Consider the following 14,194-nt stretch of genomic DNA (forward strand, 5'->3'; position numbering starts at 1 on the left):
ATCCTGGTCTCACATCCTCACGTCTGCCTGGAGCGGCGGAGTCAGAGAGGACCAGCTGTGGAGCTGACTGCGATTTTTCTCTGCGTCTGTGTGTGGAATTTTCTATGATACATGCAAGCTCATACACACACTGTGATCCAGTGCAACAGCTCTGCAGTACATCCTGCCTTTACAAAGATAATAATGTCCAGTTTTGACGGACACTGCCAGACAGTTATTAATTTAACTACTTTCATTACCAAGGTTGTAGTTTGCAGTGGTGTTGAACTGGACAGCATTCTATAGAGAGGTGTTCTTAATATTTTGTCCACCCTATTTACATAAATTGGAGGGGCAGAATATTAGGAACACCATTCAATATAATGCCCACTACGACCTCCATAACAAACATAAAGCAGAATCATCACCTTCCCGGCAATGTCCACAAAACCGGACAAATCACGAGCTCTGTAAACGTAGAATTCGTGGCAGCGCTGCTCTCCTGGATTGTACGAGTGTATTTGATGAAGTGGCCGCTGAGTGTACGTGAGTGTATGAACTCTGACTCAGAGTGTGTGCACGTCTTCTCCAGTACTTTCTGTTTTCTAATGACCAGGATCCCACAGCAGAGTGCGATGAGGTGTACCAGCTGTACAGCATTCATACGCACACGCATACGCACACGCATACGCACACACACGCACACACACGCACACCCTCACACACACAGGGACAGCAGGAGAATTAGACACGTCAACATATTTTTTAAAACTAGCACATTAAAATCTTGCTTAAATCTCTTTTTCTTCCTCTTTAATGCTGAGTTGTTTAGTAGTAGTATCGTGACATGAAAGTCTACAAGACGGGTTGGGTAACAGTTTTCATTATTTTCGATATGATAAAGTCATTATTTTTAGAAAATGTCACTATTTTGAGATAAATTAACTCACTTTTTTAAGCAACAACAGAGCAACCCTAGCATTTATGCAGTCGTGTTTCTGGTGTGATGAACACAGGTCCAGCACTCGCTCTCCTTAGAGCTCTGTTCCTGTATTGTGCTGCAGCATTTAGCAGCACATTCACCAGCTAGCTGCTAACTTTGATCTGCCTGCAGTAGGTAGCCTCTGTCTATCAGCGTTTAACTGAAAACAGCTGCCTGCTGCATCTGGAAACAAGGTTACTAACAACAGAGCTTGTGAAAGACATTACACACAATGACATTACACATAATCATCTGTTCAGACATAAATATTGATATGTTTAGCTTTAATGTCAGCTTTTGGTACTTTGATCCTGCAGTTTGTTAGAAAGCTCTACATGAATCAAAGGGACAATTAAAGAAAAGAGTTCACTGAAACAATGTGTCGGAGTGTTTTCCCAGTGTTGGTGCTACAAGGTCCTGAATAATGAATAAATACAGAATTATGTCTCAGTAATTAATCTTGTCTAATAAGCTTCCTGCATTCCTGATATTATCTTCTATACCTTTAAATACCGCTAAAGCAACTTTGATCTCCTCATGAGGCCACAATATCTCAGCCTATTCTTACCTCCTCACAAACCAGAACAAGACAGGCTGAACTGCAGGTGTCTCGACTGCCGTCGAGCTCTGCCGCAGAAGATTAACGGCGCTGGGTAACTTGCAGGCACGTTTTCATTTCCCCTGGTTAAAAATACATTGAAGAAGGATTTCAATTCCAGAAGGGGGGGCAGAGGGAACAAAACCACTCAGCAGTTCTGAGGCAGAGCACCTGGAGCTGTGGGCTGCATGGCGCCCGGCCTGCAGCGCTGAGGTCACTGTCGCTCCACGGGTAAAACTGAGCATTCAGCAAAGTTGGGTCTCCTCAGTGGACGAAAGTCTAAATCAGTGCTTCACTTTAAGATGTTCATGTGTGGACGCTCATATTTTTGTTAGTATAAGTCATCTCCGGCCTTCTGTTCTTCCTCTAATCTTGTGTTTACCTTCCTTAAGTGCTCTGTTTGCGTGTGCAGAGGCCGCTCTGACAGCACATTTGTAGACGAAATGAGCTTTTTGTGTACACAAATCAAACGTGGACCACATTTTACTAAAACAGGCAGTTTTTGTCAAGTTTGACATTTAAATCATTGTCATCAAGACCCGATCTTACCAGAGGAAAACAGACTTAACCAAACAAACGCTTTTCAAAATTATTTTCAAAGCTAATTTGCAGTTAGCCATACGGTAGATTGAGAATATGAGTGCCAGAGTGGGCCACAGGAAATCATGTGTCAGTCAGTTTCATTGGATTATTACAGGAAGCATTCTGTGATTGTTTTGGTACTTGTTTGCACAAGGTTCTTGTAACGTTTCTTCTCTTATTCTGGGTTCTTGAATTCATGCCTTTTGACTGTGACTGCAGTACGCGAGCTTCCATTTGATTCTCCAAAAGTGGATTTCACTTCGTAGAAGCTGTGCATACTGCAGAGCGAATTTCAAGTAACCTTCACGTCCATTCCTGTGCTCCCTCAAAGTCATGCAAACTGTAAGTAAGCGGAGTTTTTCTGGTTCACAAACTGTAACTCCCTTAGTCTCCTGGGAAAATAAGAATTATGGGTCAGACTAAAAGCCTCTAGGTGGAGTTCTAAGGTAGTTTCCTGACCTGCATGACAAATCTCAGACAGCTGCACAGCCAAGTCCAGGACAACACACTGCGTAGAGGTAGTACTCATGATTATATGTATTTTTCTTTATTTGTGACCCGAATTAAACTCATTACATAGATAAGTCCTGAGGTGGTAACCCTTCTTTATACCACAAAAGGGCTTGCACCTTCAATGAAGATGACTTAATATGAATATGACCATAAATAGTTATTACACCAAATGAGGAAATATGTATGTTATGTCATACTGACACTGCATGAGCAAATATGTATATTTAAAGACGTACAGTATGTTATCCTACATGATGTTATTTATGTTTGGGGTCATGTTAGACCACCTATGAATACACTGGAATAATATTCCAACTAGAGAAAACCTAATTTGGGATTTGGGAGGTGTGGTGCTGCTTCAACAGCAAATGAAAATCCATCATATTCGACCATATTTTACAGCTGGAATTGCTGAGACTTTAAGCAGAAGTGACGTGTCATTTTGTGTGCTGGATCATGTCCATCAGCAGCTCTCATGAAGTATCGAGCTAATAAAGCCAAGAAGAATGTTGGCATGTTCATGAGTTGTTAAAGAGGACCTGGGGAGTCTTAGTCAAGGCAGTCAGAACAAATATAATATAAACTGTTTGCCACTAGAGTGATTATTAAGGCACAGCAATATGTTCAATTTCCAGTGTCCCTCCCAAGAGTAATAATTCAGTTGAACCACTTGAGGGCAGTACTGAGCTGTTTTCAGAATGATGAAGTTTCAGTGTTAGTTCAAAAACAACACAGCTCAGCATGAACTCACACACGACTGCACCTACAGTTCAACTGAACAGTAATTAGCATTTGTGTTAATGGAATAATAAACTGACAGAATTGATTGCCAACAATTTTGTTCATTAATCAATCACTTTGAGTCATTTTTCAAGCAAAAATGCCAAAACACTCAGGCGACAGTCTCTCCATTGTGCATGTCTGCTGCTTTTTTTGCCATTTTATATCATTGTTAGTTGAACAAAACAGTAATATTATGGGCATTTTTCACTTTCTGTGTTAATTTGAAAAACTCATGCATATTGCAAGCCCACACACGTGATGAGGAAACACAGTCCTGCAATTTATTTTCAATGGATTCCTTTGAGTTTCGCTGTTTGTTCGTGTCACTGGAGTTTTTAGGCCCCTTCATATCGAAAGCACACGTGCAACGGATGTCTGCTGGCGGGGATGAAAGGTAGCTGACGTCAGACCTAGTTGGCATGCCAACTCAGAGAATGGAGCTCACGTCTGAAGAACAGAGCAGCTGAGGCGGTTTGACTGAGGCTGCGCTGATACAAAGGCTTTTCATGCTATTTCACCACACTTCTACATCTGTCATCCCATCGCCTGAAGCTACAGGCTACAAACTTTGCCCAAGATATCAGTTCAACCGCCTTTAAGGAGCCAGATAAACAATTAAACTCCACATGTTTTCATATCACATTATGAACATACGTCTGCAGCATTTCCCCCTCTCCCCCTCCAAAGACCCAAAGCTGACAGTGAGCCACAGATGGAAAGTCTGTGAAAAGGCAACACAATGCCATGGAGACGTTAGAGGGGGGTTACCCAGGAAACCACCGTCGTCATGGAGACTGCATCACAAGGCGGGCTCAGCCAGCAGGAGGCGCGAGGGGGCGTGACTTCGGGGGCGTGACTTCGTGCACGTGCTCCCTCCTTCCATCACTGCGCACAGGACCTCAAACACACCATCATTAAGACTTTCTGTATTCCAGACCAGCCCCAGCGCGCTCTGGATGGAGTTTAGCCAAAGGTTACAATGAGATCTGGAGCCGGGATCACTTAATTTCCGTTTTATTTAATATAGGCTATATAGGCAGTTCTGGATAAAAATACAATTTTACGCAATTTTACCGAAAGCTTGTGATAAGCGTTTCCATCTACTCCACTCTGCGTGCTAGTACCTGAATAATAATGTGAGCAAGACTCGGTGTTAAACATCTCGGCAGGTTATGATAGTAAATATAACCTAAACAAGCATTTTGGCTATATATTCATTACCATATTACAATATTGGACAATGAAACTTTTCAGCACAAGACTTTTTTTTTTTTCTTTTTTTTTTTGACTGGCGGATAGATGCAGTACAGTAGACTACGCTACACGTGTATCCCAATCATCAACACCAGCGACTTTCGCATAAACATCGAGATATGTAGGCATCGTGTGGCACAATGCACTGCAAAAATATCTGTTTTAACAAGCCACTAACCTGAAATGAAACGTTTTATTTGTTTCTAAAAGCCTGGGCCGAAATGAATACTTTTCCAGTGCAGGTGTTTTTGGGTCATATTAATACTTATTGATCTCTCAGAAACACTCAAAACACGTGAATCTACACTGGAAACGAGTAGAATCCTAATTTGCTTAAAATAAAAAAGGGGATAATGACTTGTTAAAACGGACTTTTACGCAGCGTTCATCCACAGATATGGACGGACAAATTACGATCGGCTATATAGAAAAATAATATTTTAGCTACTGCTTCTTCATGCTCCATAAATGATCCACCCCGCAGTTCATTTACACTTCTGTGAAGATCTTTTTGATGTTCACGCAGTTCTGGTCGTTCTCGGTGGTGAAGTTGGCCTGTTTGGACGCACTGTTGATGCCCTCCTCTCTCACCATGTACTCGGACTTGCTGGGGGATGAGGAGCTGCACGACCTCCTCAGCTCCTCCAGGGGGAGGTGCTCACAGCTGCTTGTGTGCACGTACTGTGGCTGCTCCTCTCCATCAGTCTCTCTGTGGTAAAAGTAGTTGAAATTGGACACAATCACTGGCACGGGTAAGGCAATGGTCAGCACGCCTGCTATTGCGCACAGGGACCCCACGATTTTCCCACCAATGGTCACCGGAAGCATGTCTCCATATCCCACTGTGGTCATGGTTACCACTGCCCACCAAAACGCATCGGGGATGCTGGTGAAACTGGACGAGGGTTCGTCTGCTTCTGCAAAGTAAACAGCGCTGGAGAAGAGAATAACTCCGATGAAAAGGAAAAATATGAGCAAGCCGAGCTCCCTCATGCTGGCCTTGAGGGTCTGCCCCAAAATCTGAAGTCCCTTTGAGTGCCGTGACAGTTTGAAAATGCGAAAGACCCTCACCAGTCTGATCACCCTCAGGATGGCGAGGGACATCGCCTGTTGGCCGCTGTTGGGCTCGTTCTCGGCCAGCTCAGTCCCCAGAGTGATAAAGTAGGGGATTATAGCGACGACGTCAATGATATTCATGATGTTTTTGGAGAAGGAAGTTTTGCTGGGGCAGGCGAAAAACCTGACAAGCAACTCGAAAGAGAACCATATGATGCACAGAGTCTCTATCACAAAGAAGGGGTCTGTGAACAGGCTTTGCAGGTGGAGAGCAGTGCCATTGATCACAGGTAGCACTATGGCTTGGTCTCTCTCATCTCGAAATTCCGGCAGAGTCTCCATGCAGAAAATAACAATTGAAATCAAAATGACAAGCACTGAGACGATGGCTATCCCTCGTGCTGGCCCAGAGCTTTCAGGATACTCAAACAAAAGCCAAACCTGCTTTTGGAAATCACGCTTGGGCAACACGCGCTCCTCTTCTTTTATAAACCCTTCATCGTCGCGGAATTTCTCCATGGCCTCCTCTCCGAGTTGATAAAACCTGATCTCCTCGGAGAAAATGTCAATGGGGACGTTAACAGGTCTCCGTATGCGCCCCCCTGACTGGTAGTAGTACAGGATGGCATCAAAGCTGGGTCTGTTCCTGTCAAAGAAGTACTCGTTCCTCAGTGGATCAAAGTAGCGCATCCTTTTCCTGGGGTCCCCCAGCAGCGTGTCTGGAAACTGGTTGAAAGTTTTAAGTTGCGTCTCGAAGCGTAAACCCGAAATGTTGATCACCACCCTCTCGCAGCATCCCTGGCGGCCGCGCTCGTATCGATCCGCCGACAGGTGAGGCGCCGAGAGCACGGCGGACTCCTCCAGCATGTTTTCCACCGTCATGACGCCCTTCTCCATCTCGGCATAGCCCCAGTTGTCAGACGCGCTCCTGGCCCTGTGTCTGGCGGACGAGGGCGACTGGTTCACACTGTAGGTCTGGTCATCCATGCAGGTGGTCTGGAGGGGCAGAGTGCGCCACGCCTCTCTCAGCCAAAGCCTACAGCTTTGGAGAGCTGAGGCCGACGCCGCTTAGATCTCTTCTAACCATCACCCGTCACCGCGTCTCCACACACTGAGCGCTGCACTCCCATCTGCCTTTTTTTTTTTTTTAAACACGTCGGCACCCGCCCACGGCGCGCATATGTCTGACATACGTCCACAACACGGCCGGTCGGAAGAGCACACGCCTTCATTAAAGAAAAACACTTGTGGGAATCACATCCACACCTGTTTGATCCAAGTTCGATCATGTCTCCGTGAGCACGTGGAGATCTATTATCACACTGTTTAAATTCACATTTAGTGGTATTTAAAGGACAGCTAGTGTTGAAAAGAAAAGAACAGGAAAAACAGACATGCGGGAGGGAAATCAGCTCCATCTCTGCGTCTGGGGGAAAAGTGATTGTGTCTAACACCTTTGACACAGACCAAACACGGCTGTCACCTGTCATTGCTTCACTTTCCCCACAGAAGCTGAGCTGGTGTAATCTGGTTTTGCGGGGAAACTGTGACAGAGGGCTGCGTTGTGAATGCAAAGATATTCACTGACCTGATCTTACAAAAAGAACCTGAAGATTTAACTGCTTATTCTTTGTGTTTCGTGTCTTCTTGCTGAGGTGGGATGTTAACTCTCCATGGTGCTGAAAACAAGCGCTCGCTCTGCAGCGAACGAGCGCTGAGCGTCGTTACGCGCACGGTGTTCGTCTAAACCCGCTTTTTCCTCATGACACTTTTCACAAACACAGAAGCGCCTGGATCAGTCACTTCATTTCCACTCAGGAGAAAAGAGCCCTTCCGCCACGTGGTGACAGGATCGCCTCAAAGGAGCGTTTCTCACCGCTGTGATTAATGACGGAGATGCAAAATCGGCGTCGTTTGTAGTTCACCGTGACAGGCTCCATCAAAGGCGTCTGATACTGTCTGTGGTTTCAGCAGCACATGCACGAGGTTAATGACCTCAAATGGGATTCAAGCCCCAGTCTGGGCTTTAATTCCAACATGTCAAACCCGAAAGAGGCTATCCAAATAAGGCAGCATCTACTACTTGAACATACTCAGAAAACCCTCTTAAAGCAGATAACACTGATCTACAGAACCTGTTGACCTCTTTTGCGCTGCCTGAAAAAATCAGTTGTAGGGCATGGGAAAAGCTCTCACTGTGAGGAATACTGTATATAATAAGAAAAGCACTTCAGTGGTATAAGAAAAACTGAGGTAATACATTTTATAGCCTGTGCTTTAAAATAGCAAGACTTAAAAAAAAGGCACACTCTACAACTTTATTTCATTTAACTGCTTCATTACCAGCTGAGGGACAATAATACTGGAACTCCCTCCAAGGACCTCAAAGTACCACAGTGAGTTCGTGTCAGACCTTTCTGTGCACAGGATTTTAGAAACACTGAGGTCCAGAGTCCGAACTGCACACATTCTTACATCATAAAGGCTTAAAAGTATTAATTTAACTGTTCAGTTATAGATTCTGTACATTTCCCAATTCACACACACACAGACACAATGTGCTTGACAAAATCTAACCTAAAATGAGCTGAATGTTATCACTCTCTGTTGAGTGCAGCTTCCTCACATGAAGTTGTGAGGAAAGCTGACTTTCACAAAACCTCAGAGTGACAATCTTTGCTAATTATTACCACTAAGTTATCATATTTATGCGTGAGAGTCTGGAGACTAACAGCACCCCCACTTTCTCCAGATCATCTGATTCAGCCATAACTTGGTCGTCAGTCTTTTCTCCTTTAGGCAGCTCAGAGGTGGTGTGACCTTTCCTCCCTCAGTCACATGTGAACCTCTTGTTTTTGTCCACACAGGCTGAAACTACGCCTCTTTCTAGTCCATCTTAGACAGATATGCTGTATTTTGTAAAGGTAAATACAAAACTGCAAACACTCAGCCCTGACATATAATTAAAACAACCAAGGATGAAAAAACACAGCTGTTCTTGCTACAACCCAAATTTCCAAAATGTTAGGAGACCTAAAAAATGCAGAATATGACTACTTGCTCATCCTTTTTGACATATACTCAATTGAAAACACTATGAAGACAATATATTCAATGTTTTACCTCATCAGCTTCATTGATTTTTGTAAATACCTGCTTATTCTGAATTTGATGCAGCAATAGATTTCAAACAAGTTCTGACAGGAGCAAGAAAAGACTGGGGAAGACGTGGTATGTTCCAAAAACACCTGTTTGGATCATTCCACAGGTAAACAGGCTCATTGGTAACAGGTATGAAAGGGGCATCCTGGAAAGGTTCAGTCACAAGTAAGGATGGAGCGAGGTTCACCACATTGTGAACACATGAGTGTAAAAATATGTGTATAAATATTACTACATGGGCTCAGGGACAGTTAGAGTAAAACTGTTGATGATTTTACTCCCTTACGTCTGTGTTGATATTGCTAACCCGGCTTGTTGGTTTCCCACACAGTGCAGGCACTTCGCTTATTTTCAATCCCCTTAGGGGTTGGCCTTTCCACATCTCCAACAACCTCTGACCCCACAGACAAACAAAGGAACTAGTCTTCGACTCCTGCAGCACACTCAGAGGTCAGCCTCCAACCCCATCAACAACCCCATCACCATCAATGGTGAAGTTGTTGAAATGGTGGAGAGCCACAAATATCTGGGAATCTCCCTGGACAACAAGCTGCGCTTTGAACAACACACCATTGACATCCGGAAATGGTGCCAACAAAGACTCTCTGTCATCGAAAACTTAAGCCACTCTCCATCCCCCCCATCTCCTATTGATACTCTACAAAAGCATAGTTCAGCCCATTCTTCTCGACTGCTCCCCCTCTTTCCTTAATATGCTGTCAACAACCTCAAAGAACAGCTCATACAAATTACACACAAAGCCTCCGAGATCATTGGCCTCCCAAACCCCAGCTTCCCAGACCTCAACAACACAGCCACTGCACGCAGAACACACAACATAGCACTTGTTCCCAGTCACCCCTCAACCAACTCTTTGTACTCCCATCTGGTCACTGTTAAGCAGGGGTTTTGTCCCCTCTGCCATCACAGAATTGAATAGACCATCCAGATCGTAACGAGCCTGAGTTTGTGTATGTAAAGTTTGAAAATGTGCTCGTATGTTGTTGTGTTCATGTATGTTTTTGTTGAGTTTGATGTATTCTGAGGCTGTACAGAAGGTGGAAACAAGTTTCCTCGCAAAAGGACAAATAAATCTAAATCTAATCTTTACAAACTGCTGCAACATGTCCGTATTCCGACAGAAACATCTGAGAGGAGTCTCTGCTGCAGCCTAAGTCAAGATACACTCTCAGGCAATTCCCCTTCGAAAGTCAAACACACTGAAACTGAATCTTCTCAGAGTCATCTAACTTCACAAACACCCTCCCGACAAACGTCCTGACCTGATGCGGATGCTTAAAAATCCATTTGTGTCACTGCTAACATGCGACCAGATAAACTTCATTGCTAATTGACTGATTGGATCCAACAAACTAACAAAACAGAATCAGTGTGCCAGTCCTGCCTGATGCCGTCTTACTGAGAGGACCCCTTGATCCCTGACTTCCACCCTTCCAACCCAACAGACCCCTGATCAGAGTCAGGTCTCACATTAGAGCAGAAATAATAAGTCTATTAGTCATAAAATGAATCATCAACTACAATCATTTAAGTAATTTATTCTGCACCAATGCCAACCAGTCACTTGTTCCAGTTTCTCCAATGTGATCATTTTGCTGCTTTCTCTGTTTTTTTGGACTGTTGGTCAAACAAAACAAGACATTTGAAGTTTTCCACTGTTTTCCAAATGATTGATTGTTTAAATTTACAAGACAGAGTGCAGATGAACTGATAATAAATAAACTGTTCACTGCAGACCGACACTTAACATCCTGTATGTCAAACACAGGCAGAAATGAGACCACTGTTGACCATGAGAGAGCCCATCATCTGTCTTATATTTATATACACACACACACACACACACACACACACACACACACACACACACACACACACACACACACACACACAGATGTATATATGATGAGGTAATCCAGGTTGAAACGCTTTTTGTTTTTGTTTTTGTTTTTTTACCTTAGTGCATGACAGCAGACATTGTGAATCTTGGGGTTAAAGCTTGTTCATACGGGTATTGATGGTCTTCTTTTCCATTTGAAGAAATAGACAAGAGTTATGCTGCTTAACTCCTCTTCTAATTTTTACCTGATTAGTGTTTCTTTCTACTCACTGTCAACACATACAGCCACACCCACTCGTCCAATTCCTGCACATAAATCCGATAAACATTAAACTGGTCGATCTTAAATTAAATCAGTCCTCTGCAGCGAGGCAATTGTGCTGCTACTAACAACCTCCCAGCAGTTGCATCTCAGTAAGCACGGGAAGTTTAGTCTGGGTTTTCATCTCCATGGTAACAAAACATAAAGTGCTTTGTAAAGAGAAAAGGAGTTAAGTTGAAGAAGTTACATAACTTCCGGTCCAACTCGTGCAGGAGCGAGTAGACCGGAGACTATTTTTCACATTCCCGCTGAGGGATGAACATGTAACATATGAGGATGAAAGGGAAACTCTCTGGGAGTGCGTTTTTTTTTTTTTTTTTTTTTTATGTGTGTGTGGACTGCAAGGCCACTTATCAAACACAGAAGAATCAGCTTAACAATGAAGAGACAGATATAAAGCTTAGACCCTGAGCAGGAGAAACGCACTCATTTTGTAACAACTCATCCAAAAGGCTTTGACGGCAACACCTCCCGCTTTGGTTTCTTTCATCCAATTCACTCTCAGGTGAAACACAATAGATCTAAACAAGTTCATTTAAATGCCTCTGGTCATATTTCTGCGTGTAAACACAGACTGATGGAGCGCTATCAGCTCAGGCTCTGGTTCCAGACTCAGAGAAGCTTCTGGTTTGATTTGCTCTGCAGCCGAGATGAACCTCTGACTGATACGAGGGTCAGGGATGATAATAATTGACGACTGGAGCTGCAGAACGAGTCTTCTACATGCAGTGAAAGTGCTTTCCTGATTACATTGTTATGAGACTGAATGCCTCTGTGCCTCTGTGGGTTTCGCAGAGAGAGACACATCCCAGCGATGCTCCTGTTACAACGCAATTCCCATGCAGATACCATCAATGTGAGAAACAAGGTGTCAGACTTGATATCAAGTCTATTTTTTGAACAGTCACTACACCACAGGTGATTTATTGTCGTTGTAAACACAAGCCAAAGTCATTCCCTAGATACTGACCTTGTTGCACACATGCCTATATGTCCAATCTCCCATGCATTCATAAATTCTTTATAGAGTTTCTATTCCACAAGGTCATTGGGTCCGTTTTCTCCATCGTTTTCTTGCTCATTCTGTTGCCTGCAGAGGATAAAACAGGCCTATTATATATCCAAACCTCTGGAGCTGAAGGCAGCTAAAGATAGACATTTTATCAGTCTGGGAAGTTAAGAAATGACTTATTAACTCTGGCAGAAGCTTTAATTTTAAGTGACATTATAAATGACATTGTGCGTCTGGTCAGGCGGGAGACAGGGGCATTCGATATAATAATCCCCTCCAAAAGATCTTAACTGCATTTTTCATTTTTCAGCATTTGTGTCAGAGAAAAGAGGGCTGGTTTCCATCAAAAGTGACAATGCTTGGACTGCTCTTTGAGTAATGAGGACCGAGGCTTTTTTCTGTCTGTTCAGTCTGGCTCACAGGGGCACACACTGACTGATCGATACAGGCAGAGAGAGAGAGGGAGGGAGGGAGGGAGAGAGAGAGAGAGAGAGAGAGAGAGAGAGAGAGAGAGAGAGAGAGAGAGAGAGAGAGAGAGAGAGAGAGAGAGAGAGAGAGAGAGAGAGAGAGAGAGACCAGCGTCCATCGATCGCCATGCATTGGCTGTGATCCCAGCCAGGGTGGAATCATTACACATTCACATTGTCCACTGCCACAGCTATCATGAGTCAAGGTGAAGGCCAAGGTCATAAATAACGCAACAACACTTTCCTTGCCACGATCTGAAACAGCCAGGCGAGAGGTTAAGTCCTGCTGCTGATTTCAGCCATTATTTTGTCAAATACTGAAACCTTGCGAGCAAATTAAATGCAGATGACTTAAGGCAATTAATAAACATTTTAATAAATCTATTCAATGATAAAAAGGCGACCCTGTCTCCTAGAAATTCCGTATACATTTATTTTACTGTATGTTACATGGAAATGTCTTTTTTAGTTAAGAACTACCTTGGAGGGAGGTGAGAGCACAAAGCACTGTTGTATGAAAGACTGAGGTTTGTACTGTGTGGTTAGCACTTTGATGAACATGGTGAACATTAGGAAAAGACTGTGGTTTCGGTTAAATGTTGATACAGTCTTCCAGCCTCATGCTTCAATTCAGCGAACATGATCATGATCGTTCCCCAAATGTAACCAAGTGCTTTGAGTGCCTAAACACAACTGTGAGGCACAGCAATGCATAAGTTAAATGCTAACGTGGGTATGATAGCATGCTCACTGTAACAATGCTAAACATGCTCATGTTTGGTAGGTAATATTTACGATGTTCAACAACTTAGTTTAGCCTGTTAGCATGCTAACGACTGCCAAAGTGCACAAAACACAAACAAGAGGTGCTGTTAATAGTATACAAAAGTAGTTTAGGAAACAAGGTTGGAGAACACAATAGTGTTTTTTCTGTGCATGGGTCACAATAGTTGTTCTGTTTATGCTAAGATTTTGGACTTGACATGCTGTATGCTTCAGTAAGTCTCACCACCAAGGAAATGCGAGCAGCTGCTGCCACAGCGATGCATAAAATAAGCATGACACACATGGAGGACGACAAGGGAATTAAACAGAGAATCTCATCAAATTCTGTGCCTTAATGCTGAGGCTGCGCTTCAAAGACAAACACAAACCACAGACAGCACAGACAGGCCACTTACCAGCTCATACTTATATATAGAGCATAATTATGTTTGCACATGTCTCTCACACACACACACACACACACGAACACAGAGGCAGAGGCCAGACAACACAGACTTTCCAAGACAATTTCTTGTCGACAGAGAACAAAAAAAATGAAACCTTTGCACTGAACACAAAATCCCATAACTGAATAGTAAATACTTCTGATTAGCATCATCTGACCTTTAACAACACAGGCAGCATCAAATATGAATTTTCATCAGGGTCCTCTCAACTCAAGGTGGGTCCAAATTGCCATTTGAGATACAATCGCGGGCAAAAGTAATGCTCAGGGATGTGCAAGGACGGGATGCAAGTATCAAGAAATACAGCGGCAGATATGGCATGTGATGTGGTACATGTGTTGTTGCTATTCCAAACAGCATCCCTGCAGTGAAATGTGAAGGTCGCTGGCAA

The 14,194-nt window shown here is 43.5% G+C and overlaps 1 protein-coding gene across 1 annotated transcript; it reads right to left on the reverse strand.

Annotated features, from left to right (window-relative positions):
* Positions 1–4,399: 4,399 nt before the first annotated feature.
* LOC139329318 (potassium voltage-gated channel subfamily A member 3-like) lies at positions 4,400–6,854 on the reverse strand. The gene has a single exon (XM_070959540.1). The coding sequence runs from the start codon at positions 6,732–6,734 to the stop codon at positions 5,181–5,183; it is 1,554 nt and encodes a 517-aa protein (XP_070815641.1). The 5' UTR covers positions 6,735–6,854; the 3' UTR covers positions 4,400–5,180.
* Between the last annotated feature and the right edge of the window lie 7,340 nt (positions 6,855–14,194).

Source organism: Chaetodon trifascialis, chromosome 3 (genome assembly GCF_039877785.1).
Source record: "Chaetodon trifascialis isolate fChaTrf1 chromosome 3, fChaTrf1.hap1, whole genome shotgun sequence".
Lineage (NCBI taxonomy): Eukaryota > Metazoa > Chordata > Actinopteri > Chaetodontiformes > Chaetodontidae > Chaetodon > Chaetodon trifascialis.

Bases quoted from the DNA above. Each gene is read 5' to 3' on its own strand.
- LOC139329318 (XM_070959540.1), bottom strand. From the start codon at position 6,734: ATGGATGACCAGACCTACAGTGTGAACCAGTCGCCCTCGTCCGCCAGA.